This window comes from Lepidochelys kempii, chromosome 6, assembly GCF_965140265.1.
Source record: "Lepidochelys kempii isolate rLepKem1 chromosome 6, rLepKem1.hap2, whole genome shotgun sequence".
NCBI classification, from domain to species: Eukaryota; Metazoa; Chordata; order Testudines; family Cheloniidae; genus Lepidochelys; species Lepidochelys kempii.
The window spans coordinates 22,922,299-22,947,406 of NC_133261.1; the positions used below are offsets into that span (position 1 = coordinate 22,922,299).

The 25,108-nt window shown below is 40.5% G+C and overlaps 1 protein-coding gene across 2 annotated transcripts in view; it reads left to right on the forward strand.

The window, feature by feature from the left end:
* The first annotated feature begins 445 nt into the window (after positions 1 to 445).
* Positions 446 to 25,108, forward strand: part of PHRF1 (PHD and ring finger domains 1) — a 45,146-nt gene continuing 20,483 nt past the window's right edge. Inside the window, exons 1-10 of one of the 2 annotated variants that reach the window (XM_073347124.1) lie at positions 446 to 627; positions 8,892 to 9,000; positions 9,402 to 9,521; positions 12,061 to 12,305; positions 13,469 to 13,552; positions 14,712 to 14,836; positions 17,221 to 17,321; positions 17,813 to 17,985; positions 21,944 to 22,073; positions 22,441 to 22,565. In XM_073347124.1, the coding sequence (XP_073203225.1) occupies positions 8,916 to 9,000; positions 9,402 to 9,521; positions 12,061 to 12,305; positions 13,469 to 13,552; positions 14,712 to 14,836; positions 17,221 to 17,321; positions 17,813 to 17,985; positions 21,944 to 22,073; positions 22,441 to 22,565 (1,188 nt within the window). In that variant the 5' untranslated portion in view covers positions 446 to 627; positions 8,892 to 8,915. Of the gene's footprint in view, positions 628 to 1,028; positions 1,673 to 8,891; positions 9,001 to 9,401; positions 9,522 to 12,060; positions 12,306 to 13,468; positions 13,553 to 14,711; positions 14,837 to 17,220; positions 17,322 to 17,812; positions 17,986 to 21,943; positions 22,074 to 22,440; positions 22,566 to 25,108 lie in introns of those variants that run through there. The other variant, XM_073347123.1, reaches the window with a different exon arrangement.

Here is a 25,108-nt window from a genome sequence, read left to right on the forward strand (position 1 = left end):
GGCATGCGCCACCCCGATGCTGGCAGCGAGGCACACGGCATGCCCAGGGCGGTCTCTGGGGGCGGTGTACGGAGGATGGGGGCAGCGCCCTCGAGGTGTTGGTGTCTTGCTCCTAGTGGGACAAGCAAAACCTGGGTGATATGGCTCCCCTGCCCACTAGTATTTGCTGGTGATTGGCGTGTGTGCCCCCCACATGGCAGCCAGCGCTACAGCCCTTCCCCCTAGCAGGGGGGAATGCTCCTCAGCAGCTACTGAGCTGCCCTAAATTTGTACAGGCACAGCCCAGGCAGGGCGGAGATACACGCTCCCCCTCCTTACAGCCTCCCAATGGTTCGGTCCGCTACTTCCCACTCTTCCTCCCCCTCATCCCCGCCGTAGACTCGATGGTTCAACCCGGCAGCTTGTGTCCCCGCCCTGTGGGGGAAGCGGCGCTCGCGGCGTGACCCGGAAGTGCTACGAGCCCGGTTCCGGGTGGGGATCCCAGCGCCGTTGCGTCCCCCCCACTCAGTGTCCTGGCCTAGTCTGCCCCCCCCTCCCCCCCCCCCCAGTTCCTTGTCAGCCGGGCAGCGCGGCGGCGGCGCGTTTGCTGAGCGAGGCCGCGACGGCGGCGCTGGGTCTTCTCCGGGGGTGAGTCGCGGAGGCTGGGAGCGGGAGGGCCCCGCCGGCTTAGCGCTCGGAGCCCCCCCCCCCGCCGGCTTAGCTCTCGGAGCGTCCCCCCCCCCCGCTCCCCGCGGGCAGAGCCCCGCCTTCAGGGAGCCCCGCGGGTGGGCAGCCCGCCCTGAGAGGCTTGCTGGAGGGTGGAGCGCGCGCGGGGCTCGGGAGGGAGACTCTGGCGCGCGCAGGCTGCGGGGGGGGGGGGGGCTCGGCGCGCGCTGGCTGCGGGGGCTTGTCCTGGCCGCTCGTCGTCCTTGGCCACAGACCACATCGCTTCCCCGCGCCCGCCAGCCGGCCTCCGCGCGGGCAGGGGACTCCACCGTCGGGCCGCTCCGCAGCGTGTCCCCCCCCCCGCCCCGCCCCGCCCCGCGGTCGCTCTCGCTCAGGGTGGCGGAGCCCCAGCTCCGCTTACATAAGCGGTAGCCACTGGCCTTTGGGAACACGACCGAGGTGCTGGAGGTTACATTTCAGAAACGCTGTTTTTTTTCTTTTAAAAAAACAAAACAACAAGACAAACAAAACAACGACAGCGAGGTTCGCTTGTGGCACATAAGCGTGTTAGTCTCTAAGGTGCCACAAGGACTCCTCGTTGTTTTTGCGGATGCAGACTGACACGGCTAACCCCTCTGAAGCGGTTTTTCTACTAAACGCATGTGTGGCAGGGGCCGTTTTCTCCGTGTGACTTAGGGGGCAGGACTGCAGTTCTGTCAAATCAAAGGCTGACGATCTGGTTGCTGTCAAACCCACCCAGCAAGATGGGCTAGGGTTTTAAAAGCTCAGAGCTGTAACTTCTGGGTGTCTCTTACGAAACCCTTAAAAATATTACTTAAAAAGCTATCTTATTGTAGTAAATGCAGTATCAAGCCTTTAGGCAGAGAATGTTAACATTAGTAAAGTACGGACCATCACAAAACTGCTTACTTCATTGATATGGGCACTGTGTGGCTTGATCTCAGTGTTTCGAATGTCCTCTGAAGTACAATTTAGCAATGAAACTGGATGTGAAAGACACATTGAGGTGAATATAGCTTGCCTCAGGGGTGTTGGGTGTAGTAATTGCCCTGTTTGCAGTGCCTCTTACTGATCATATGAAACATACAGAAAGATAAGAAAACTAGCTAGTTTTGTTGATATGATCACACGTCATTTATTGGATTGTGTGTGTGTGTGTGATATCAACAGCCAATGGGAAAAAGCTTTAGTTTTTCGCATGTTTTAAACTATTTTGTAATATTTAGAATTACTCCAGCTGGTTGGCATCTCAGCTATCTGCATAGGTGAGGCTTGCATGGAACCTTCATGTCTACATGTATAAACTTTTCACAGCATTTAAATTGTGTGTAGATTTGGAAGGAGACTTTTAAAATTTGACCCTGTGGTGCTAATACTTGAATGTATTTTCCCCAAATATAGATTACCTTGTGTTATCTAATTTCATTTTAACATTGTGCAGATAGCACTGGTGCCTTGCTTTCAGTGCCTTCAGTTCTTTGACTGTAGTATGATTCTTGCAACTTAAGTTGCTAAATGTTATCTCTGATCTGATATGAGAGATAATCAAATAGTGTTACATAGCTATAATTCTTATGAGTATTATAGCATGATGTTTGCTACATGGATGCAAAGCGTTAAGGTAGTCCTGGGTGTTTTCAGACATTGCAGGAAGGCAGACGATGGCTGTGGATAACCCAATCAGTGATACTTACCAGGTCTTGATCCCTGTATTGTTTTGTTGTACCGCCGTCCAAGGGGGACACAACTGATCTGTTTTTGTCCCTGTCCATAGAGGATGGGAGAATGGAAAAGCCTCAGGGGAATGATAGTGGAGAAGCTGTTGGTAAAAGGTGACTCTGTAGCAAAGAGAGATCAGAACCAAAAGAGGAGTGTGTGTGTGTGTGTGTGTACACAAAAGGATGCTGGAGGACCCTAAGACACAGGTCTCTCAGGAGGTTGAGGAAACTGGGGAAGCGTCTTGCTTGCAGGGGGGTATTTTTCCATATATCTGTATATCTTTTGTTTTTTTTTGAGTGAAGCGTGCAAGGTTTAAAGATGTTTTGTAAAGTCTATGTGTTACTTACTTCAATTCTCATGAGGTCCCTGAAAGGCTAAACAGTACCACAGAGAACCAATGGTGGAGCTTGGGGGAGGGCATGCATAAGATATTGGGCAAATTTGAGGGGCTAGCACTGGTTCTGGGGCTCAGGGCAGCTGGACTATGGGGTACCACATCCAAGAAGGGGTGGAGTCTATCCTGACAGTGGGCCTGAAAGGGTCAGACTAAGAGACAATATTTGGACACAGCTTGGACCCAGTGTATCTAAAAGCACATGGGAGCAAAAGATTGGGTCCAATACAGCAGTCTGATGTTGGCCCACAAGGGGATACTCAGCCAGTGCTGTAACATGCTGGTCTTTCACCTCAGAAGTGTCAGTGGGTTATCTGGTGAAAGCCACTGTAGGCCAGGGAGTGGATAATTAGGAAGTTGCAAACCTCCTCTCTTGCCTCCCATGCTATCTAACCACATGCAAGTCAAGTTTAACTGCGGCTTTCTGGTTCTCTGAGTTCCTGTAATAGTTTGGATCTGTTTATTATGACTACTCTGATTTTAGCTGCTTTGGCCTATTTATTAGAGCATCTAATCATCAGAAGAATGGGAGCCCTTAAAGATCTCACACTAAACCATTAATACTGAGACTGCAATCTTTAGTCAAGATTCAAGTCTTGTAATACTGTACATACACTGATTGCCTTTTCTCATGCTGAAAGCTTGTCATATGGCTTCTGTCACTGGAAGCTTCTTTAGGCCAGATATTAAAACCCAAATCGGATGCTTACAGAGAGATCTGAAATAGTCTCAGATTCCTCATTTTGGGGGAAGAGGTGTCACATTTTTTGCAGTTATGGGTTCTGGGACTCTAGGAAGTTGATTATGTTGTTTTGCATCATTCCTTACAGTTATTTAAAATATAGTAAGGGCTTTGGTTATGTGGTTCTAGTTCCTAATATGTAGGCATAAGTCTGATTGTAATCTGCCTGGAATAAAGATTTAGACTTATTGTTGCAAATTCCAACATTATGTATAATGTAGTTGAAATATACAGCAGTAAACTGTAGAGGAATTATTGCTAACCCAAAGCTTATCTAATATGTCTAAGTCTATTGTTTTTTTTCCGAGTCAATTTAACTTCTAGTTGCTTTACATTCAGCATATCATGGTGGTCGTCAACCTGTGTATCTCCAGCCTTTTTCTCAGCCTCATGAGGTTTTGATCTTTATAACTTTTATGTGCGTTTTTAGTTACTGCAGCTTCTGAAACCTGAATCACATCCAGTGATTTTCTGATGTCAGACATTAAGTGGGAACTGCACAATTTCAGTACTATGAAACCCAAATAAAATAGACATTTCCTGGTTAGTGCAGTCTGGAAGTTACATGCCGAGTCTTTATGAGATTTAAGTTTAGTTGTAGGTATTCCCTGGTGTGTATCTTCCCGATTACTGTCATCAAAACAAAATAATTGACCAAAATAATGGAATTGAAAACCTCAAAGATATGAGAAAATCTAACTGACTTCTGCTTTCTTGGCTCATGAGTCTCTGTAATCCAGAATGCTTCTGCAAGTAGACTAAAAGAAATTTTTCATTTTTTTAAAATGAATGGTAGACCTAAAGGTTGCTCGAAGTACCCAACATAAGAAGATGACAGTGCAGTTGGATTAAAATGTTGATTTATAAAAATGTCAGGGTCCTGGGTAATTTTTAAATGACCTATTATACCCCTTTCCCACCAAAACAGATTCATTCAGCATTTAATCTTTTGTTCCTTCAGAGAACCTCTTGCAAGTACAAGTTTGAAAATTGCTTTTTAACTATTTCATAATTAAATGTAAATGACTTAAAACTCTGTTTCTATGTTGAGACTAATAAATAACGTTCACAGGAAAGTATGGGGTTATGATGTATGTTATGGTAGACCTCACACTGTGCTGTGCACACACACCTACAGAAGACAGTCTCTGCTCTGAGTTCACAGTTTATAAAGATGAAGACAGAAGAACAGTGAGGGAAAGGATCAGCATACAAGCAGTGATCTGGGCAGCTGACATTTACTTATTGTTTTATATATAGATGTTTTATTAAGATGTTGCAGAGCTCATCTTTTAAATGTTTTTACAGCCACTTGAATTTTTTTTTTTTTTTTGGTGTGTGTGTGAGTGATTATTTCTAGGGCTTATTTTAAATTGGTGTACATAAGATGTGTATTCAGGTTGTGTGAAGGGTGCGTAAACTATATGCACAGAGGTGCACTTCAGTATTTTTTATGAATTTGAAGTAAATAGTAACAACCTTCCCCCTCTTAGCTTTAATTTTTTTTGAGACATTTGTTGGGTTTGAAGGTAAGGGGAAAGAATTGTGGGAAGGGGTTGGGAGAGTATGATGGGAATATGTAAAGAGGGAGGGGACTCATAGGGGGAGAATGATAAGGCACAATGAACAGGTGTCGTGAGATTGAGTAACTGGGGATGTTGACAGGATGCAAGTGGACCAACACTTAATGGCAAGACACATCCAAGCAGAAAACATCCAGAGTGCAAGTTTCAGAGTTAGGTGAACATCAGAAGGCTGTGAAGGTCTCTTTGGGTTTGGTGGTGTGGTGGATGGATGCTGAGGGCTCTGACTTACACAGTACTATCACTGTGTAAGCTTCCCCAGCTTCCGTCTTACTCCACAAAGTCTGCTAGTGTGTCTCCGTCATGATCTGCGAGTGTGGTATTCCAGTACTGTTGCTTTCCAGAATAGAGACTGTTATTTCTGACAGCATGTTTAATTGTGAGGGTCTGGACAGCGTTTAAATTATCTTCACTTGTGGCCCAAACCAAATTTGCACCCGCATCTCCAGTTGTGAAAGGTTAACATATGTAAATGCACAAATGATATACTCCAGATCTGGTGGAAAAAAAGATCCTCTTGCTCTAAAAGTGGCTAGGCTCAGGCTCAGTGGGATTGAATTCCAGAAACAATGGACCTGAGCCATTGAGAAAATACTGCTCCTTAAATGCATTGTCGTTGTCAGTTTTTCTTTTAAGGGGCAGCTGTCGAGTATGATTTTGTTTTTTGTGAACTCCATTGTTTGCTCTCTTTAGAAACTAGAATCTGTTTTAGCTTCAGTTTGTCACCTTCTATTTGCATAGGCTGTGTCTTCTCCCTTCTCTATCCCAAATTTCTCATGGAGCAAATGCCTATGTGAAACTTTCTTTTTTGGGGCTTGATTCTGTGTTCTTTATTAATGCAAACTTCCCATTAACTTAACTGAGTGTTTTGAGTACATTGCAAATGCAGAATGGGGCCTTGGTCATAACTGTGTCATCAGTTATATCAGGTAGGTTTTTGGAGTAACAGTGGCTAATTTGGCTGCGTTTGTACTTCATGGATACCTTTCATTGGAGAAGCAGAGTGAAAATATTGTACAAATTAAGATAGTACTAGTGGCTATGTCATTCCAAAGCAACAGAATGAATGAATACATGTACATTTGAAATCATGAAGACGTGTACTTGACCATTCCTTAGAACTATCATTAAAAGTTTGATTCTTACTCTTCCAGTTCACTTCTTGTCTGATTTTGTTGTTGTTGTAATAAGCTTCATAGGGATATTCAAGTTCATTTGTAAGCCATAGGACAGAGAGAAAAGATGGAAGTTCATGCTGTAAAGAGAGTGGGGAAAGGAGAGAAGGTGAACTTTATGATAAAGCTGAATTTTAGCTATGGATTCCATAACTTTCACATTTTCTTTAAAATTTTGGACCTTTGATAGTTTGGAAATTGTGTAAAAGGGTGAGTGTGGATAATAACAGTCAAAAGATAAAGAGGAAATGCATCAACCTGGATTGGGATTAAAGATGGAAAATTAAAATAAAAGGTCAGGAAGTACAAATATTAAGGTTCTTACAGTGATGTGAACTTGGCCACATTGCTTGTCCTATGTATTTTGTGATGATACATGTAACATTAATAGAAATATTAACTAAATTCCAAGTTGTACTCTATAAATGTAACAAGAATTTCTAAGAAACTTAACCACCTCAGCAATGTAGCCTGACTAAAGTTGCTCTAGGAATCTTAGCTTTGGAATTTCCCAACTTTACCACAATATTATGGTTGTATAGTTAATGCAACTAGTGTAGTATTTAATTATATTGTATATGATGGCTTTGAGACTCATTTTAAATACATAAATATGCACTACTGAAACTTGAAAAACTGATAATGGAAACTAGCAGTTTTAAGGTGCTTCTTATCCTTTCAGTTACATCACTTTGATTGACTTTGGCTGAAAGTGATTCAGTCTTCATCAAATGTAAATGTTTTTTAAACACCCCTGTTACTAAATCATCTAGAAGCTTAATCCTGTACTCAGGATAGATTCCCATTGAAGTCAATGGAACTTTTGACTAAGGATACACTTTTTGTTTTTTTCACTTAACATTAAAGAGTGCTTTTATAGTTTAGTCTTATGGGTTAGTGAAACCTGCATTTTTAAGGCTGTTAATTTAGTGCAGGGTTATGCTACATGGCTTCAAAAGGAAATGACTGAGTGAAGATGTGTAATTCAGGGCACATCATGAGCATCTCAATGAAACATACAGCGCTGAGATGTTTCAGAGCTTATTTTAGTATCTATTATTCGCAGTGGGAGGGAGAACAAGGCAACTAATTAGAACCTCATCACATTCATAGGAGAATTTCTATATCCCTTTTCTGAAGAGAGCCTCTAGGAATCCTGACATAACACATGTATTTTTAAACAAGATTTCTGTAAGCAAGCCAGAGATTAATATATTTAATTGTACAGTAATCTTTGTTTCTTAGTTTGTACTCGTAGCATGTGGAGTAAAAGCAATGGCTTGATTGTCATTAATTATGGATTTGTATCCTGGCACATCACTCAGTGTTTGTCAGTTTATTACCAGCCTGTACTGACCCACAACAATTAATTTTAGTTGCATTAGTGTGCACTAAACCATGTCTCCTTGTTTCTTTGAAAGATTGGTCATGGGATCTGTGGGGGTTTTTTGTTACACCTCATTATGGAGCGGTGCAAGGAAAAGACTTATTTAGACTGTCTGAAACACCGTGTTCTTTTGCCTGGTTTTTTGTCCTGGAAAAAATACTGAGATTGTGCTTTGGTACTTTAATAAATTCTTTTCAATTAGTCCTTGAATTCTGTTGAGAACTGGAATTTATGTACTTATGTACAAGGATTGGGTTCCCTTCAAAGGATACAGTGAGCTGTAGACTCTGATATCTGTAACTTCCTCTATAAATGGTCCACTCAGCACCCTTGACATTCGCAAATTGACTTCTTGCCACTCTAAACTTTTAACAACCAGGGAAGCAAAAAACCCCTTACAGTTGTGGCTCTTGGATATAACATGGGATACTCTCTTTTCCCTGTTTTTGTTCTCACTGGCCCAAACGAAGAAATTTTGAATTGTAAGTGTAAACCAAACTTGAGAAAAAGCTGCCTCTATTTAGCTCATCACAACATTCTAAAACTTTACTTGACAAAATATGGTTCTCTGGGGATCATGGGTGAAATGAATTGGAAAACAAAGTTTCTAGTTACATTTTGTATCCTTAAGTGTAGTGGGCGTGGCCACTTTCAGTCAGTGACTAGTTCGGGAGCCCAGTGTAAAGCCAGTTTCCAGCTGAAGTGAGCTGTAGCTCACGAAAGCTTATGCTCCAATAAATTTGTTAGTCTCTAAGGTGCCATAAGTACCCTTTTTTTTTTCCAGCTTACATAAGTGATAAGTAATCAAAGAAAAATTGTTTTTAAGGAGTAACAATTGAAGTGTTTAACATTCTGCTTTAATATTAGTAGTCTTATCTTGGGATCTTATGGTGCTGTCAGAAATGCCACTTTTCAGCAAGAGGGATGTCAGTAGGTGCAGGATTGAAAAACGTTAACTACAAATTTGGGAACAAATTTTACATTCTTCTGACCCATAATGTGTATCTCTGAAAACTGGAACAAGTTACACATTTGAGGGATTTGCATTTTGGCTTTTTCACTTAAAGCATGATATGCATTTTACAAACATCCTCTACAATGTATATACCTCTCTAGAGCCACTGTTTCTCATTGTGTGCTGAGCAGAAAATTATTATGCTTATTCAAACAGTGAGCTGTCAAACTTTTTAGAATGTGTGTTTTACTTGAGTCTTCTTTTTTTCAGGGAGCTGATTCCCAATGCCCTGCAATGGATGATGACAATCAGGACGAACTGATAAACAAGAATGCTGCACTAAGCAAAAAACCAAATCTAGTGCTCCTGAGTGAAGCAGGTAGCTCAAACCACTCTCTGTACTTGTATACTTTCCGTTTTGGTTAGAAATAGTATTTGCCTATCCAAAATAAGTAGTATTTATAGATAAATATCTGTTCTGGGGGAGAAAAACTTAAATCTTTATGCCATCTCATAGGTTCTGTGCCTCCAGCTGTTGGCTTTTTTACACTACTAGCCAATTAAACACTGAACAGTGCCGTCACAGCTTGATAATAAATGATGTGCTGCAAAAAGCACCTTGGATAGCTGTCGTTTCAGTTTCTATATGAATTTGTGCACAGCAGGATTTCTGATACGTACTTGACTATCCCACATACTTTTTATTTGCAGTATATGCTTATTGAGTGGTCACGTGCAAAGTAGATGCAATTAGTGTTTTCCCTTTTGTCATTTTAAAAGAAAGCAATGATGGAAATAGTGGGGATTCAGAAGACGATACAGGAAGTGAGGAAGAAGATGGCACTGATGAAGATGGGGGTGAGGAGGATGAGGAAGAAGGTGAAGATGAAGATTTAGAGGGTGAGTCTGTTAAACATGCTTTTGTATGTTTGTTTACCTCAAATGTTTTTGATGGCTGGAAGAGAGAAACTGGGGCTATGGTTTTCCTTCCAAAAAGTAGCAACAAAATGTAAATCCAATGTTTATAACCATTTTCATGATTCATTAAAAGAGGAGTCTAAGCATTTTTGGCTCTTGTTTGGCTAAAATGCTAGTATTTAAGCTAATAAAGTAGAATTTAGTGACTGTTTCCCTTACTCCAACTGCATCTTGGTAAGAAATGGCCTTGAGCCACTCTTACACATGCCATATAAATGAATGTTTTTTTATTAAATATTCTGTGACACTTATCACCATAGTATGTTAATAATAATGTACTCTTAGCACCTGCTAATTATTCAGAAGTCTTGTGTTTTTTCCCAATTCATTTTTAATTTCTATTCAAATGTAACTTCCTTGTTGGCAAAATGATGTTATGGAGGGTGAAGGGGACCCCCTGCTTATAAACTACAAACGAACCAAAACACACCTCTAACTTAACCATGGAAAGTAATCCACCAATTTTAGGTAATAAGTGGTGCAGAGGAGTCTCTCAGAGTCTAGCAGTGGAAATTGTTGTATGCTCAAACTAAAGTAGGATTTTGTAACTTCAGTTTCTTTTACAGGCAGTGGTAAAATGGGGTGTATGTTTGTTGGTTTTGCATTTATTACTCAGCTATCCATGCAGGTATTAAGTGACTGGTTATATTTTTGTCTGTCATTCTGAAAGTATTGGTGAAATGGACTGTGCTCAAGCTACTCTAACTGAAGTCCTGAAAGTGCTGAATCTGTGCTAAGTGCTTTTTAGGGAAATTCGTTAAAGAAATGCAGTGAACAACTATTACACTTGTAGTGCACATATTTAATTTCTTTCAGCATCGTCCTAATCTTCCTGGTTGTATGTTATATACCTTTTCCCCACCTGTCTGTCTCCTTATAGCTTGTATTCTCTCTAGGGCAGGGATTGTCTTCCTTTGTGTCTAGGAAGTGCATAACATGTTCTGGGTGCAACCACAATCTAAATAGACATTTAAGAAAACTTAAAAGGAACAATGCCATGTGGTTTCAAAAAATAAAAAGCTTGCAGCTGTTGTGGAATGTGCTCAGTTCTCTGCTGCTGCTGGGCCAATCTTGCCAAGTAATATGTTAAAATTGACAAAAGCAGTATTGCCTGGATTCGTTAAAGAACCAGAATCTTGTATAGTGCAATAATACCTGCTTGCCCAAGTGGCACTGTAACAAAGTATTAGAGGCGTACTTGTGCCCTAGGTTGCATATGGAAATGCTGTAAGATTGCCAGCAATGCATTCTACAGCTTATTACAAAAAACACTTGATTTTTGTAAGTATGAGGTTACAAAGCTAAAATTGTGAGCATAACCCTTGGGAATAAAATGCTGTGACTTTTCAGGTTTTTCAAGGTGTGTTTGGCCTTAATAATGTTCACTTAAAAAAACCAAACAAACTGAAGCAGAGAGAAATTAATAGAATTTCACAATTATGTGATTATTGTCTGCTTATGTAGAGTAGTACTTTACTGAAACTGAAGTTCAACCAGGAGAATCAAATATTTTAGGATTTTAATTATTTCTTCCCCACAACCTGCAAGATGTGCTGAATGGACCAGAGTTTTCCAAGTCACTCTGTTTAGATTGATTGAGTACAGATTTGATTTGAGCACTGCGTGCCAGAAAGATATTTATCAGTCCTCTAAAATAGTCATTCCTGAGCCTTGACTGTGAAATATATGATACACTATATGCTATTCCTGTTTTATGAGGAAAGTATTACATAATATTTTGGTGTTATCTGATAACTGCATTAGGAACCTTTCTGAAGATGAATTATGTATTTGTTGGACACTTAACCTTTCTCTAAAAATTGTGGATGGAGAAATGCCCTGGTATTTGCCTCGAATGAGAATTAATACTAATTAGTGAGTGATTAGTGATTTTTGGATCTCAAATTTTGGGTGCACCACTGAAGACACCTTAATAGGCTTGATATTTTTGGAGGGTGAGTGCTCTGTACTTTAACGAGACTTTAATGTTTCTGGTGGGACACCCAAAATTGCTAGTCGCTTCCAAAAAATCTTGTTCCTATTCTGGAATGATTGGGAATGTCTGGCTGTGCTCTATACCCTTTAGAGTTCCTATGAAAAAGTGAATGACTACTCTTTTTGAATATTGTGATGGAAAAATGGTACCAACCTGATTTATACTCTTTCACCACCACCAGCGATATACTTCTTATTTTGCTGTGTCTCCTTTTAATCTTCTGCAAGACTAATCACAACTCTGATTACCGAGAGACTTTAATAGCATCCTTTTTTTTTTTTTTTTAAGGAATATCTAGTGTTTTGATAAAGTAGAGGGAGAAAAATCAGTCTAGGCTTGTGATAAAAAGATTGTACTTACCCTTCCCTCCCAAAAGCATCTCCTCACTCAGGATTCTTTCTGGACTAGTGTCTTCCTATGCTGGAACCCCGCAGTACATTTAAGCTTTTTTTTTTTTTTTTAAAGATATTCAAGATTCTGAAGATGAGGAAGAAGATGACTATGCTGAAGAGGAAGAAATGGAAACTGCTGTTGGGGAAACAACCGTTTCTCTGAAAACAACGCCACAGACAAATGGAGGGGACATTTCTTCTGATGATGATGCTGAAAACTGCCCCATCTGCCTCAACACCTTTAGGAATCAGGCTGTTGGAACTCCTGAGAGCTGTGCCCATTACTTCTGCTTGGACTGTATAGTGGAGTGGTCTAAAGTAAGTCCTTTTTCTTATCTTCTTTTATCCAAGATAGCGTGTTAAGCTTTCACACCTGTCTGTCTTCTGATCAGCCTGCAGTAATATCTTGGTAAAGATCTATTGAGTTATGGTAAGGATATATCAGCAAGTAGCTGGAATATTCAAATCCACTTTCTTAATTAAACATTTTCAAAAACTTGGATACTGCTTTATTTGGCAGCGATCACATTTTGTGGAGGGTTAACTTATTTCCCTTCCTAGCCATTCAGTCTCCCTGCATCCCTTTTTGTTCCCTTCTCGCAGCTAAGGCCAAAGAGGGGTGAGATTTAATCGAGAGCAATGATGGCAAGATGACAAACTGCTTCTGCTCCACTGTCTCTTGGGCTTCTGTTTTAGGAAGTAAGAAATTGGGCTCAGAGTCTTGATCTTAGGTCTCTTGCATAGTAGAGCAGGTCACTACCGAGTGAGTGGGTGACTTCTTGCATGTTTAAAAAGCAGGCATGCATGTTACGAGCCTAGTTTCATAGCTGCTCTGTATGGAATTTTTACTGACTTCAGCGGAATTTCTGCACGCTTATTGCAGAATCAGGCTAAATATCTGTTACATATTTGAGCATAGGGAAGGGCCACAAGAAGGCGGACTAGATGATTTGCTCTGAAACTTACTTGGTCTTAATCCAGAATTAAACAAATAAACAGAAACGTAGTGTTTGCACTCAGTAACATTTTTCAACATTTTAAAATTGTTGATTGGCTGCTTCAGCTATCATTGTCTCATTAACTCTGCCCCACTCCCAACCTCAAAAAAGCTTGTCTGCATGTCTTAAAAAAAGCAGGGTTTTTGGTTTTTTTTTTCCAAGGAAACGTTTGGCAAAATGGTTATACCACTTCGGCAATTTTGTGTGGACATTTAAATGACCTAGAGCTAACTTAGACAATTTAGTATGTTCTTTTCTGCAAAATAAGATTCTAGTCTGGCAAGTCTGGTGTAAGTTGCAGCAGTCAAGGAATAAACCCAGGAAAGCAAACTTAAAATGTAGATGTTTAGTCCTTTAACTACGATGGTACATATCACACAAGTAAATGGAAACAGCCCTTTTAAAACTGATTTGAGTTGAGAACTCTGCATATGACCCTAACTGATGGGACAGGTACTAAATTTTGGTTTTTTTTCCTTCTAGAATGCCAATTCCTGTCCAGTGGATCGAATCCTCTTTAAATATATTTGCATTCGGGTGCGCTTTGGTGGTGAAATCTTAAAAAAGGTAGGCCATCTACTAACCTTCAAAAAACTAAAGTCCATGTAACCAGAAAATAGTTATTCAGAGATTTTATGTTTCTCTCATACGATTTATTTAATATTCAGTTGTTAGACTGATTGCCTCCATACTAATTTGATCACTTCTTTGGGAAAGTTTGTTTTTTAGCTTTTTAAAACCTTTTATCTAACTATACTAGTTATGGCACATCACAAAGTGTGGTGCCTTATTTAAGTCACAAGGAATGGGAATATGGTATGTTTAACTTTCATAACTACCTATTTTGCAAAAAAGGAATTAGATTGTAAACTGTTCTGGGCAGAGACCATCTTTGACTAAGTAGAAAGTGCCTAGAACTGCGTGCATGCTGCTGCAATACATTTAACCAGGGTTTATTCCTATTTGTATGTGGAGAGATAAGGTGATGGAACTCTTCCCATTAGCACTGTTTTGTACTGGTAAATAGATGTGCAAGAGGAGATGACAGATCAGATAATGGAGTCTCAATTCCTAGCACCAGAGGTTCAATGTATTGATAACTTCTAATAATCTGTGGTCTTGATGAGTTAGCATTGTCCGTTTTTCTTTAACATGTCAGTCATCATACTGTCCGTCTTGAAGACAGAACCTCTCTCAGAATTCTAGGGATCTGGTGGCATCTTATCATAAGATAGTTTATGTATTTCTACTGTGTTACTACCATATTTCCCATTTATTTTAATCATATCTGTTTATGTGAAGTTAATTTGAAATAATCAACTCATAGTGCTACTTTCATAACCACCAGGGGTGTTTCTTTGTGGCATCCCACTAATGTCAAGGAAGTCAGAAGCATCTAAACTTGAAGTTTTCTTAGTTATACACCTCTTGGGCCTTTCTCATCTCAGTCTTATTCAGAATTGTGACCTAATGTGTTGATTTAAATGGCAGTTTTCTATTGCTGATGATATCCAGTCAAACCTCCCATAAATAAGGAAGATGGATGGTGGAAGTTGTAGCACTTACCTCATAAACGATCATGTTCTAGATACTTTGAATAAAATGGAGGTTCTATTAGGGTAGAATAGGCAGTCACTGTAGCAGTGAACTACTATTGTTGCTGATGTAACAGGGTGGATAAAAAGAACAGAAGCTTCTACTTAAAATGTGAAACTCTCTTGTTTAGATTCCTGTTGAGAATACAAAAGCTCAGGATGGTGATAGCGGGGAGGATGATCCAACCTTTTGTGAGGTGTGTGGCAGAAGTGACAGAGAAGACCGCCTGCTGCTGTGTGATGGCTGTGATGCAGGGTAAGAAGAGTTGAAGGCCTGAGTTAGTTCCTTTGAGGTCACAAAGAGCTCCCTCTGAGGGAGTGAAGTGGTTATAATTCACAGCTGTTTTTCAGTACTGAATATTTGTGGGCTACCATTCATAACAAGGAGATTATTATAGTGGGAGAGGAAAAGGGTCTATTTACCTTTCTCCTCGCTCTCTTCTTGTTTTTCCTTACTTAGAATAAGCAAAAGGTAGTATCTTTAAGGCAATTTAAAAAATACTCTTATTTTAAATATTTGAATACAGATGCATCAAGGTATTCAAATATAGCTTGCGGCTAAAGTCTCATGCAAAGATTTAAAGCTGTTACACCACTTGTATCAACCTTGCAAAACTGTCCATTGAAATTTAATAAATTGAATGGATATCAGTAAGTATAGCTTTGTTCGTGCCTTCACAGTCTATAGTCCCCAGGGAACTTAAACATTCATTCATGGTTGGGATTGGGAGGTAGAAACTTTAAAGTCAGGCATATTGCTGAAACACTGAACAAATATAGTAAATATTTATAACTAAAGAACTCCTAACAAAATAAGATTTGATAAGTAGAACTCTTAACTTAACTCAAATTCTTACTTGTGCAAGTCTGTCCTCACTTTTTGTGTTCTGATTTTATTTTTTTTTAAGTGACTGTCTCAGCTAATTTTGCATGTAGTGTTGTTGTGGCCATGTTGGTCCTAGGGTATTAGAGAGACAACTCACTAATGGAAATTGGTCCAATAGAAGATAATACCTCATCCACTTTGCATCTCAGCTAATTTTGTTTTTCTCAAAATAAGCTTCACTCTTAGAAAGATCTGTTCTTTGCAGAACTACAACTTTTTCAGTGCTTTGTTCTCAGAAAGTGCTTTTCATCTCTTCTAGCTTTCTCTCGTAGGACGCTGTGGCTAGGATAAGTCCTAAAGAAACCTAGAATTATTTTCTTCAAATTTTAAGTCTCCTAACTTCTAAGATTACCTGTGTCTCAGTGATCTGAAACAGGAACAATAATTATATTTCCCATTTTTGTTCACTGTTCACCCTTTATAGCTTGTAATCACATATATAGGGTCATCCTTCTCTTTTAATGGAGAAAGTGTCACATGCTCCAGGAAAACAGGTCCAGATTTTCTGTATGTGTAAGAATTGCATGAGGGCTTTCCTTTGTGGCAAAAAGCATCAATTATAGAAACATACTAATCTGATAGTTGATATTGTCTTAAATCTGTGCTGGAGAGAGCCACTAATACAATGTATAACCTCAGGCATGTAACTCAGTCCAAGCATTTAGCTTTTTAGGTTGAGTAATTCACTGGAGAAAATCCATTCAAAACTGATTGTCTTGTAGCCATGTAGTTTGAGTAGAAGCTGCATCAAAAGATTAAACACTTCACTGACAATCCTGACTTTAGCTAATGCTATGCTGTCTTGTATTAATGGTGTTGAAAATGGAGTAGAATCAATAAAAGGAACAGAGTTGCATAATCTTAAAAAGCTCAGTGGTACAGCTTCTGTTGACTACAGTTGATGAGACAATTTAATCTAGTAATTCAAATCGCTAGGCAAATAACATTTTAAAATATTTATTATGGAATGAGCATTATCCCATTTTTTGTCTTAAAAATTGAACTGGACATATGCGCCTCTGTAAAACGTTATGTGGAGGACTGCAAACTTGGGCCCCAGTTGTGTAGACAGCTCTATATGAGTGAACCTTGAGAGCATGTGAAGCTCCTAGCCTGTGCAGTTACACAAGGTTGTGATATTGTGGAAAACTTCAGCAGACGTTAGTCGTCTCTGAGTAATGCCTGGATTATGTTTGATATGGAGCGGGTATTCAAAACTACACGATTTAAGAGGCAGATCCAGTCTGTGATGTGTGGCAAAGTAAAGATTCCAACAGTACCACTTATTTTAATCCTTGGAAACCAGCATTATTTCAAGTTGATGTCTCTATTACCCTTTCCACTGCTTTTAATTTCTCCAAAGCACCTTGAAGTGTTTTTCCTGCTCTGTATTTGCTATCTCTTTCTGTGAATTTGATCCCAGTCACAACAAATACCCAACAAAACACGAAGCAACCATCAGGGGTGCAGAATTTTCTGAGGATTGGAGCTTTAAGTGGTTAAAGGAACTTCTGGAAATCCTGCAAGAATCCATGACACTGGTATAACTATCAGGAAGCATTATTGCTTTCAAAACTAATAGAAGCAGCTCCATAGACCACAGTTTAGGGCAGTGGTTCTCAGAATTATTAGGTGTCTGTTTGCATATGAGATGACTACCTTATATGGCCCTTGGATGGAAATTAAAAAAAAAAAAAAAAGCTTTTTTCTTTCAGTGTTGATAAGACTCTCATTGTGTGTTGCTCTTGTATTAGATACCACATGGAATGCCTTAATCCACCTCTGAGTGAGATACCTGTAGATGAATGGTTCTGTCCAGCATGTGCACCAGCTAATGCTGCTGTTGCTGCTGCTGGTAAGTATTTTGATCAAATCACACTTTTTACTCTGATTCTGATCATGGAAAACAGCTGTTCTTTGAAGAAATGTTGTCGAGTTGTTTAGGTCCCAGATTTGACACCTTTGTTTTGGTGGGCAGCCACTTTTGGGCTCATTGACTGGGAAAGCAGTGTTGTATATTAAGATTTTATTCAGCGATTGTAAGCTACAGTGTGGTGACTTGGAAGTGGGTCTATTACCAGCCCTAGCCTGGCTGGGAACGACAGGGTAGAAGCAACTCTTCTCAATGCCCAGCAAATCACCTAGCTGGCTGAAGGAGTGACGTTATCTGGCTCTGGGTATATTTGTGCTGCCTTCCTTGCCAAAGGGTCAGTTTGCTGTGATGTAGGGGGGGGTGTATGTGTGCAGAAAACAGAATGAGTATCTTGATTTAGATTCTATAGTAAAACTTTCAACTCTTGAAGGAATGTATACTGATAAGTGACCCAGAGGGCTTTTCCTTTTCAGATACAGATCATGTGAGTGAAGAAGAGGTTGCTGCCCTCGTAGCTGATGTCACACCTACCACCAGTAGGCTACGTCTTAACGTCCGAACTCGAGCAATAGCCAGGACTCGGCAGAGCGAACGAGTTAGGGCAACAGTGAACAGAAACCGAATAACAACTGCACAGCAAATTCAGGTATTGGGAAGTGTCCAGATAGCCCTAGAAATATGAACTTAAAATTTAAAATCAAGTCTCTGAAAGGCTCTCTTAAGAGAGTTAAAACAAGCCCGCTCATTACTAGCTCAGCAGGTTTGGTAGCAATGGAATTCTGATTGTCCAGGATTAAATAATTGCATTCTGGTAAATTGAGACTAATTGCAGTACCAGTTGTGCAGTGTGTGAGCAAATCATATAGATGCAAAATTGATTTGAGAAGTCCACTAATTTGCAGACCGCTCTGGAGACCTGCATTTTAATACTTGAGTCACAAGTGGAATTGAATTTATCCTTCTGAAACCCCAGAGGATATTAGTCCACAGTGCAAAGTCCTCCCACAGTTGTGCAAAACTGTTAGTTTTTTTTCTTCCGTGGTCATGATTGGAATAACTAGGGTCCTCCAGATGAGAACTACTGAAGTGCATTGAAAACTCAGGAAGCTCTTGTATAGGCTCTAGCCAATGCTGTTAGGGCTTCACTTGCATAAACCTGAAAATTCTTAATTCACGCCCCAACCTGTCATGGCTTATAGACTGTTTAGAGGTTATTTCTGTACCCATGACTGGCAGTATATCTTTGGGTTCTTTTTAATGGTCTCAGACACTTAATTTTTCAGTAACGCTATATGAGGTTATCCCTTCCCTTTCGTTTGCTGGAAGTACAGGAAAACTGGCAAGTTGCAAAACAATCTGTGTTTCAGTTGTTGAAAATATCTAAGTTGCAACCAAAACGTTCTCTACATACTTGCAAAGCTGCAAGCTTTGTCAAGTCAAATTCTACAGAGATAGTCAAACATAGATAAGAGAGAAGACAGTAGAAGGGAGAAGAAGAAAAAATAGGTTTCTTTTCATAGTCCAGTGGAGGGTGAGTGGGTGGTGATTGTCAGTTTGAGGTTGGTGTCAGTTTGAGTGATGCGCAAAGTGTCTAATCATCCTGAGGTCTGGTTTGGAAGAAAGCTGGATCAGAGGTGAGATGATGCTTCTCTTCCCTCCCTCCCATCCCCCCAATGGTTAAAGCTGGCAATCAGACAAGACAGTAAAACAAAATCTAGATGAAACCTGAGAAAAACAATGGCCTGATGATCAATAGCCTTGATACCTATAATTAGGAACAAAAAATAAAGAAGAACAAAGTAGAGACATAAAGAAGCAACAAAATGACAAAAGCAGAACAAAAGACCAAGACTTTCCCTTCTAAGTTACTCAGTCTAAGATACCTTGTCTTGGTTTCCCATGGGCTGAGAAGTAATTACTTTCCTTTCAGAGTTTTCCAGTAGTGCATCTAATTCAAACAATGCTATTTAAAAACAGATCTTGAACAAACTCAAAGCAATCTGAAATATAGCAAAAAGTCCAGTCATCAAAACAAAGTGCATGCAAGGTTCCAGCATGCACTGGGTCCTCCTTAACATGGTTTAGGTTAAATGATCTTAGGACTTTCCCCAAAGAGCCCTAATAGGCCTTAAATTTGTTAGTCTCTTTTCTGGAGGTAGGTCATGCCAGATGGTATGTTGACACAACTCCTCACTCCCAATCTTCAGCCCCCCAAATTAAAAAAGGATCAATAACACAGTAAAAATCCCACAAAATGTTGGACGCACTTTTGAAAAATATAGATGAAAGTCGTTGGTAGATGATGTTCCCTTTCTCACCCTAGATGGTAACTGCTTAATACAGTCACACTAGAAAAGTGTTTTGAAATCAAAGGTTTTGCAGGGTAACTGCTAGTGCTTTATTACTCTCTCCCTACCTGTTGTTTTATAAATACAGTGTGTAGCTGTCTCCCTGCAGATGAGAGAGGTGGTGCACGGGGACTTAATCGTTGCATAGTAGTGCAAGACTGGGTGCCAAGTACTTCCTGTTCAAGAAATCATTCCGAGCTCCACTTCTCCAATCTGCAGAGATGATTACAAACTTTCCCTAGAAAGGTATTATTGCTCACTTCATTTTTAAAAAAAGCACACCTCTCTTACTCTAGCTGATACTTAAATTTGACCCGAGAGCTCAAGTAAAAATCCAATAGCTAAGAGAAGCTCTTCTGCTGTGCCCCATGGCACATACAGAAAGGTGTTGATTTCATATCCTCAGTTACCTCTAGTATTTGGGGAAGGAGAAACTTCATTGTGTAATTCATGCATTATTCCAGATGTACCTGGTATAGTTAAAATCTTCAATGTTTAGGTACCCCCTACTCCTCTCGCCTCCCACCCCCCAACAGAAAATGTTTGTGTGGGGCACATGTTGGCATCCACAGAGCTTAAAATGCAGTTCTGCCCTAATGAATACCTTTTAAAGAAAAAGTTTTGTGGGGTGTGTTTCACATTTTAAAGTGTGTTCATTAGTCTTCAATGCTAACACCACATTGAGATGAAATTTCTTCTGTCAGCTATAGTTTAATTTCCCATTTTGTTTACTTTGCAACCATAAAACACTTCTAGAGCAGTTTTTCTGTCCTGTGTATGCCATGTATAGGAGTTTATATGTAAAAGTCATTTTTTGTAAGTTTGTTTACATATTTTATGTAAATATATACAAATGTAATAGGCTGGTACACTGCAAGCATTGTATCAGCATGAGTTATTCTAAAGTAGTGCAATAATATCTCTGAATTTATGGTGGTTTGAAATTGCTTTTCCCCTTGAACTCTCAATGTAATATGTGGTGTAGATGTGGCTTTCACAAAACCATAGCACTTAACCAAGCTGGTTAGGTTAGAGCAGTAGTTCTCAACCTTTCCAAGCTAGTGTACCCCTGAAGCCGAAGCCCCGCCACCTGGGGCTGAAGCATGTAACTTAGCTTCACGGAGCTCCCTGTGGCATGGTTGCCACCCCCTAACACCAGCCCTGCACTCTGCAACTCCCCTAAATGCATCCTGTGCACCCCCATGTTGAGAAACACTGATCTAGATGAGTAGATATACCCCTGGAACACCTCTGAGTACCCCCAATGGCCCTGGATGAGAACTACTGGGTTAGAGTACGTTGTTGTTGTTTTTTTACCTTTTTACTAAAAGCTGTGCTACCACTGGACAATCAAGGGAGCTCTCTAATCTCCTCTGGATGATCAGAGTTCGGTTAGGTCTACACAACCCACCCCCCTTCCTGGGTTTCAGAGCCTGAGCTTCAGCCCGAGCCACATCTTCAGAGTGCTGTCTGTACAGCTATTTTTACAGCACTAGTGCAAGCCCCACTAGCCTACTCCTGTCAGCCCAGGTTGGCAGCCTGCTTCAAAATGCTGTGTAGACATACCCTTCACGTCCTGAGTTTTGCACTTCAAACTCAGGACCTTCAGGAGCTGGATCTTGGAGGTGGGTGCGCACCTCTTGTGCAAGGGAAAAGGGACTTGAGCCATGAAATAGTAGTTCCTGCTTATTGCGAGGAAGTGACACTGAAGAGGAGTCTCTCTCTTATCCTTAAGCTTAGCTCCAGGATGTTGGTGTTGAGATTTGCTGCCTTTGGTGTGTCTGTGGGGGTTTAAGGGGAAAATGTAGCCTGAAAAGTGAGGAAGCTAAGATCTTGGGCCCCACACTGCCTCAACTTTGCTTTCATTTTTGGTCAGTATGGATTAGTCCTGCTTTGGGAGAAGCCAGTGGACAGTTGTGTGGGTTTGGGGAGGTTTCACAGTGACAGTGGATGTGAGATTCTCCCAACAGAATAAAGCATTGGAGTAAAAATGTCCCTGGCTTTAAACATTGAGGCAGATTTAAAATGCTATGTCAGTTTTCACTTGAGATGCAGCATGTGCTGGTGATACAAGTGACTTAATGTTAAAGGTGAACCATTTCTTGTTAACAGCCTGATTCATGATGGTCGGGGAAAAGCGAACTTTGGTGCTGAATCACAAATAGTTTTGTTGCACTTGTTTAAAAAGCAATCTCAAACTTTTGTTGCTCATTTACAATATGTATAACTTATGTGATTTCTTGTTCTGAAATGCAGCATGTGCCGAGGTATCTGATGTCTTCTCTTCTTGATGAAACAATTGATGCAGTTGCAGCAGGGCTAAGCACAGCGGTATACCAGCGACCTCTGCACCCACGGGCGCCAGCTAGGCAGAAAAGAAAAACAGGTGAGGGGATCAGAACCCTTCCAGGATTCCTAGTCTACAAAGTAAAAGGTTTCAGTGAACAAAGCATGAGACAAACTGAAAACAGTACAGTAGATATGTCTGCTTACCTCCATGGTACTGCATGATTACATCACTCTAATGCGTTTAAAGAGAACTTGTATTCAGTTAAAAACCAGTGACGCATTTAAACCGAGCTTTTATATCCCTACCCTTCCAACTGCACTATTTAATTCTAGTTTTGGATCCTTTGCAGCACATCACAGCTTTTTCTTTTGTAAACTTGTTTGTAGTCTGTAGGGAAACTTTACGTGTGTGTGTACACAATTCTGCTCGTCAGTCAAATACTTTGCTATGCTTGTCTCTTCAGGTAGAAAGAAGAAAGCAGGCAAAAAAAGAACTCAGACAAAGTCTTCCGTTGGAAAAAAGAGTTCAGGGACATGGATCAAGAGACGTAAGCGTCGAGTAAAGAGGAGAAAGGGGAAGAAGATACGAGTAAGTTCAGATATCAGTTTATGCTGGTATAAAAAAGTCTCTGCCATTATTTTAATTTCTCTGGTGTAACACTGTAAGCCATCACACACTAAATACATTGTTTTAATGGCCACAAGCATGACTTGAATACAGGTGAATTATGTACAATGTATATAATATAGTCCTATGAGAACGATACTTAATAGAGGAGCTTTTTTCATCTATTTACTACTCAGTACTGTCTTCAGTAAATTTAGAACGTAAGAGCGGCCATACTGGATCAGGCCAAAGGTCCATCTAGCCCAGTATCCTGTCTTCCGACAATGGCCGATGCCAGGTGCCCCAGAGGGAATGAACAGAACAGGTAATCCTCAAGTGATCCATTCCCTGTAGCCTATTCCCAGCTTCTGGCAAACAGAGGCTAGGGACACCATCCCTGCCAATCCTGGCTAATAGCCATTGATGGACCTATGCTCCATGAATTTATCTAGTTCTTTTTTGAACCCTGTTATAGTCTTGGCCTTCACAACATCCTCTGGCAAGGCATTCCACAGGTTGACTGTGTGTTGTGTGAAAAAATACTTCCTTTCGTTTGTTTTAAGCCTGCTACCTATTAATTTCATTTGGTGACCCCCAGTTCTTGCGTTGTGAGGAGGAGTAAATAACATTTCCTTATTTATTTTCTCCACACCAGTCATGATTTTATAGAGTTCAATCATATCCCTCCTTAGTCATCTCTTTTCCAAACTGAAAAGTCCCAGTCTGATTAATTGCTCTTCATATGGAAGCCATTCCATGCCCCTTATAATTTTTGTTGCCCTTTTCTGAACCTTTTCCAATTCCAGTATATCTTTTTTTGAGATGGGGTGACCAGACCTGCACGCAGTATTCAAGATGTGGGTGTACCATAGATTTATACAGAGAAAATACGATATTTTCTGTCATCTTATCTATCCCTTTCTTAATGATTCCCAACATTCTGTTCGCTTTTTTGTCCGCTGCTGCACGTTGAGTGGATGTTTTCAGAGAATTATCCACAATGACTCCAAGATCTCTTTCTTGAGTGGTAACAGCTAATTTAGACCCCATCATTTTATCTGTATAGTTGGGATTATGTTTTCCAATGTGCATTACTTTGCATTTATCAGCATCGAATTTCATCTGCCATTTTGTCTCCCAGTCACCCAGTTTTGAGAGATCCTTTTGTAGCTCTTCACAGTCTGCCTGGGACTTAACTATCTTGAGTAGTTTTGTGTCATCTGCAAATTTTGCCACCTCACTGTTTACCCCTTTTTCCAGATCATTTATGAGTATGTCGAATAGAACTGGTCCTAGAACAGACCCCTGGGAGACACCACTATTTACCTCTCTCCATTCTGAAAACTTATTCCTACCCTTTGTTTCCTATCTCTTAACCAGTTACCAATTCATGAGAGCACCTTCCATCTTATCCCATGACTGCTTAATGTTGAGAGTGCTAGTGTTCCTACTAAAAGAAAAGGAGTACTTGTGGCACCTTGGAGACTAACAAATTTATTTGGGCATAAGCTTTCGTGAGCTACAGCTCACTTCATCAGATGCATTCAGTGGAAAATACAATGAGGAGATTTTATATACACAGAGAACATGAAATAGTGGGTGTTACCATACACACAGTAACGAGTGTGATCGGGTAGGGTGAGCTATTACCAGCAGGAGAGAAGAAAAACCTTTTGTAGTGGTGATCAAGGTGGGCCATTTCCAGCAGTTGGCAAGAACGCGTGAGGAACAGTACGGGGGGAAAATAAACACGGGAAAATAGTTTTATTTTGTGTAATGATGCATCCACTCCCAGTCTTTATTGAAGCCTAATGTAATGGTGTCCAGTTTGCAAATTAATTCCAATTCAGCAGTCTGTTTTTGAAGTTTTTTTGTTGAAGAATTACGACTTTTAGGTCTGTAATCGAGTGACCAGAGAAATTGAAGTGTTCTCAGACTGGTTTTTGAATGTTAATTCTTGACGTCTGATTTGTGTCCATTTACTCTTTTACGTAGAGACTGTCCAGTTTGACCAATGTACATGGCAGAGGGGCATTGCTGGCACATGATGGCATATATCACATTGGTAGATGTGCAGGTGAACGAGCCTCTGATAGTGTAGCTGATGTGATTAGGCCTTATGATGGTGTCCCCTGAATAGATATGTGGGCACAGTTGGCAACGGGCTTTGTTGCAAGGATAGGTTCCTGGGTTAGTGTTTTTGTTGTATGGTGTGTGGTTGCTGGTGAGTATTTGCTTCAGGTTTGGGGGCTGTCTGTAAGCAAGGACTGGTTTGTCTCCCAAGATCTGTGAGAGTGATGGGTCGTCCTTCAGGATAGGTTGTAGATCCTTGATGATGCGTTGGAGAGCTGGTGCAGAAGGTGATGGCTAGTGGCGTTCTGTTATTTTCTTTGTTGGGCCTGTCCTGTAGTAGCTGACTTCTGGGAACTCTTCTGGCTCTGTCCATCTGTTTCTTCACTTCAGCAGGTGGGTATTGTAATTGTAAGAATGCTTGATAGAGATCTTGTAGGTGTTTGTCTCTGTCT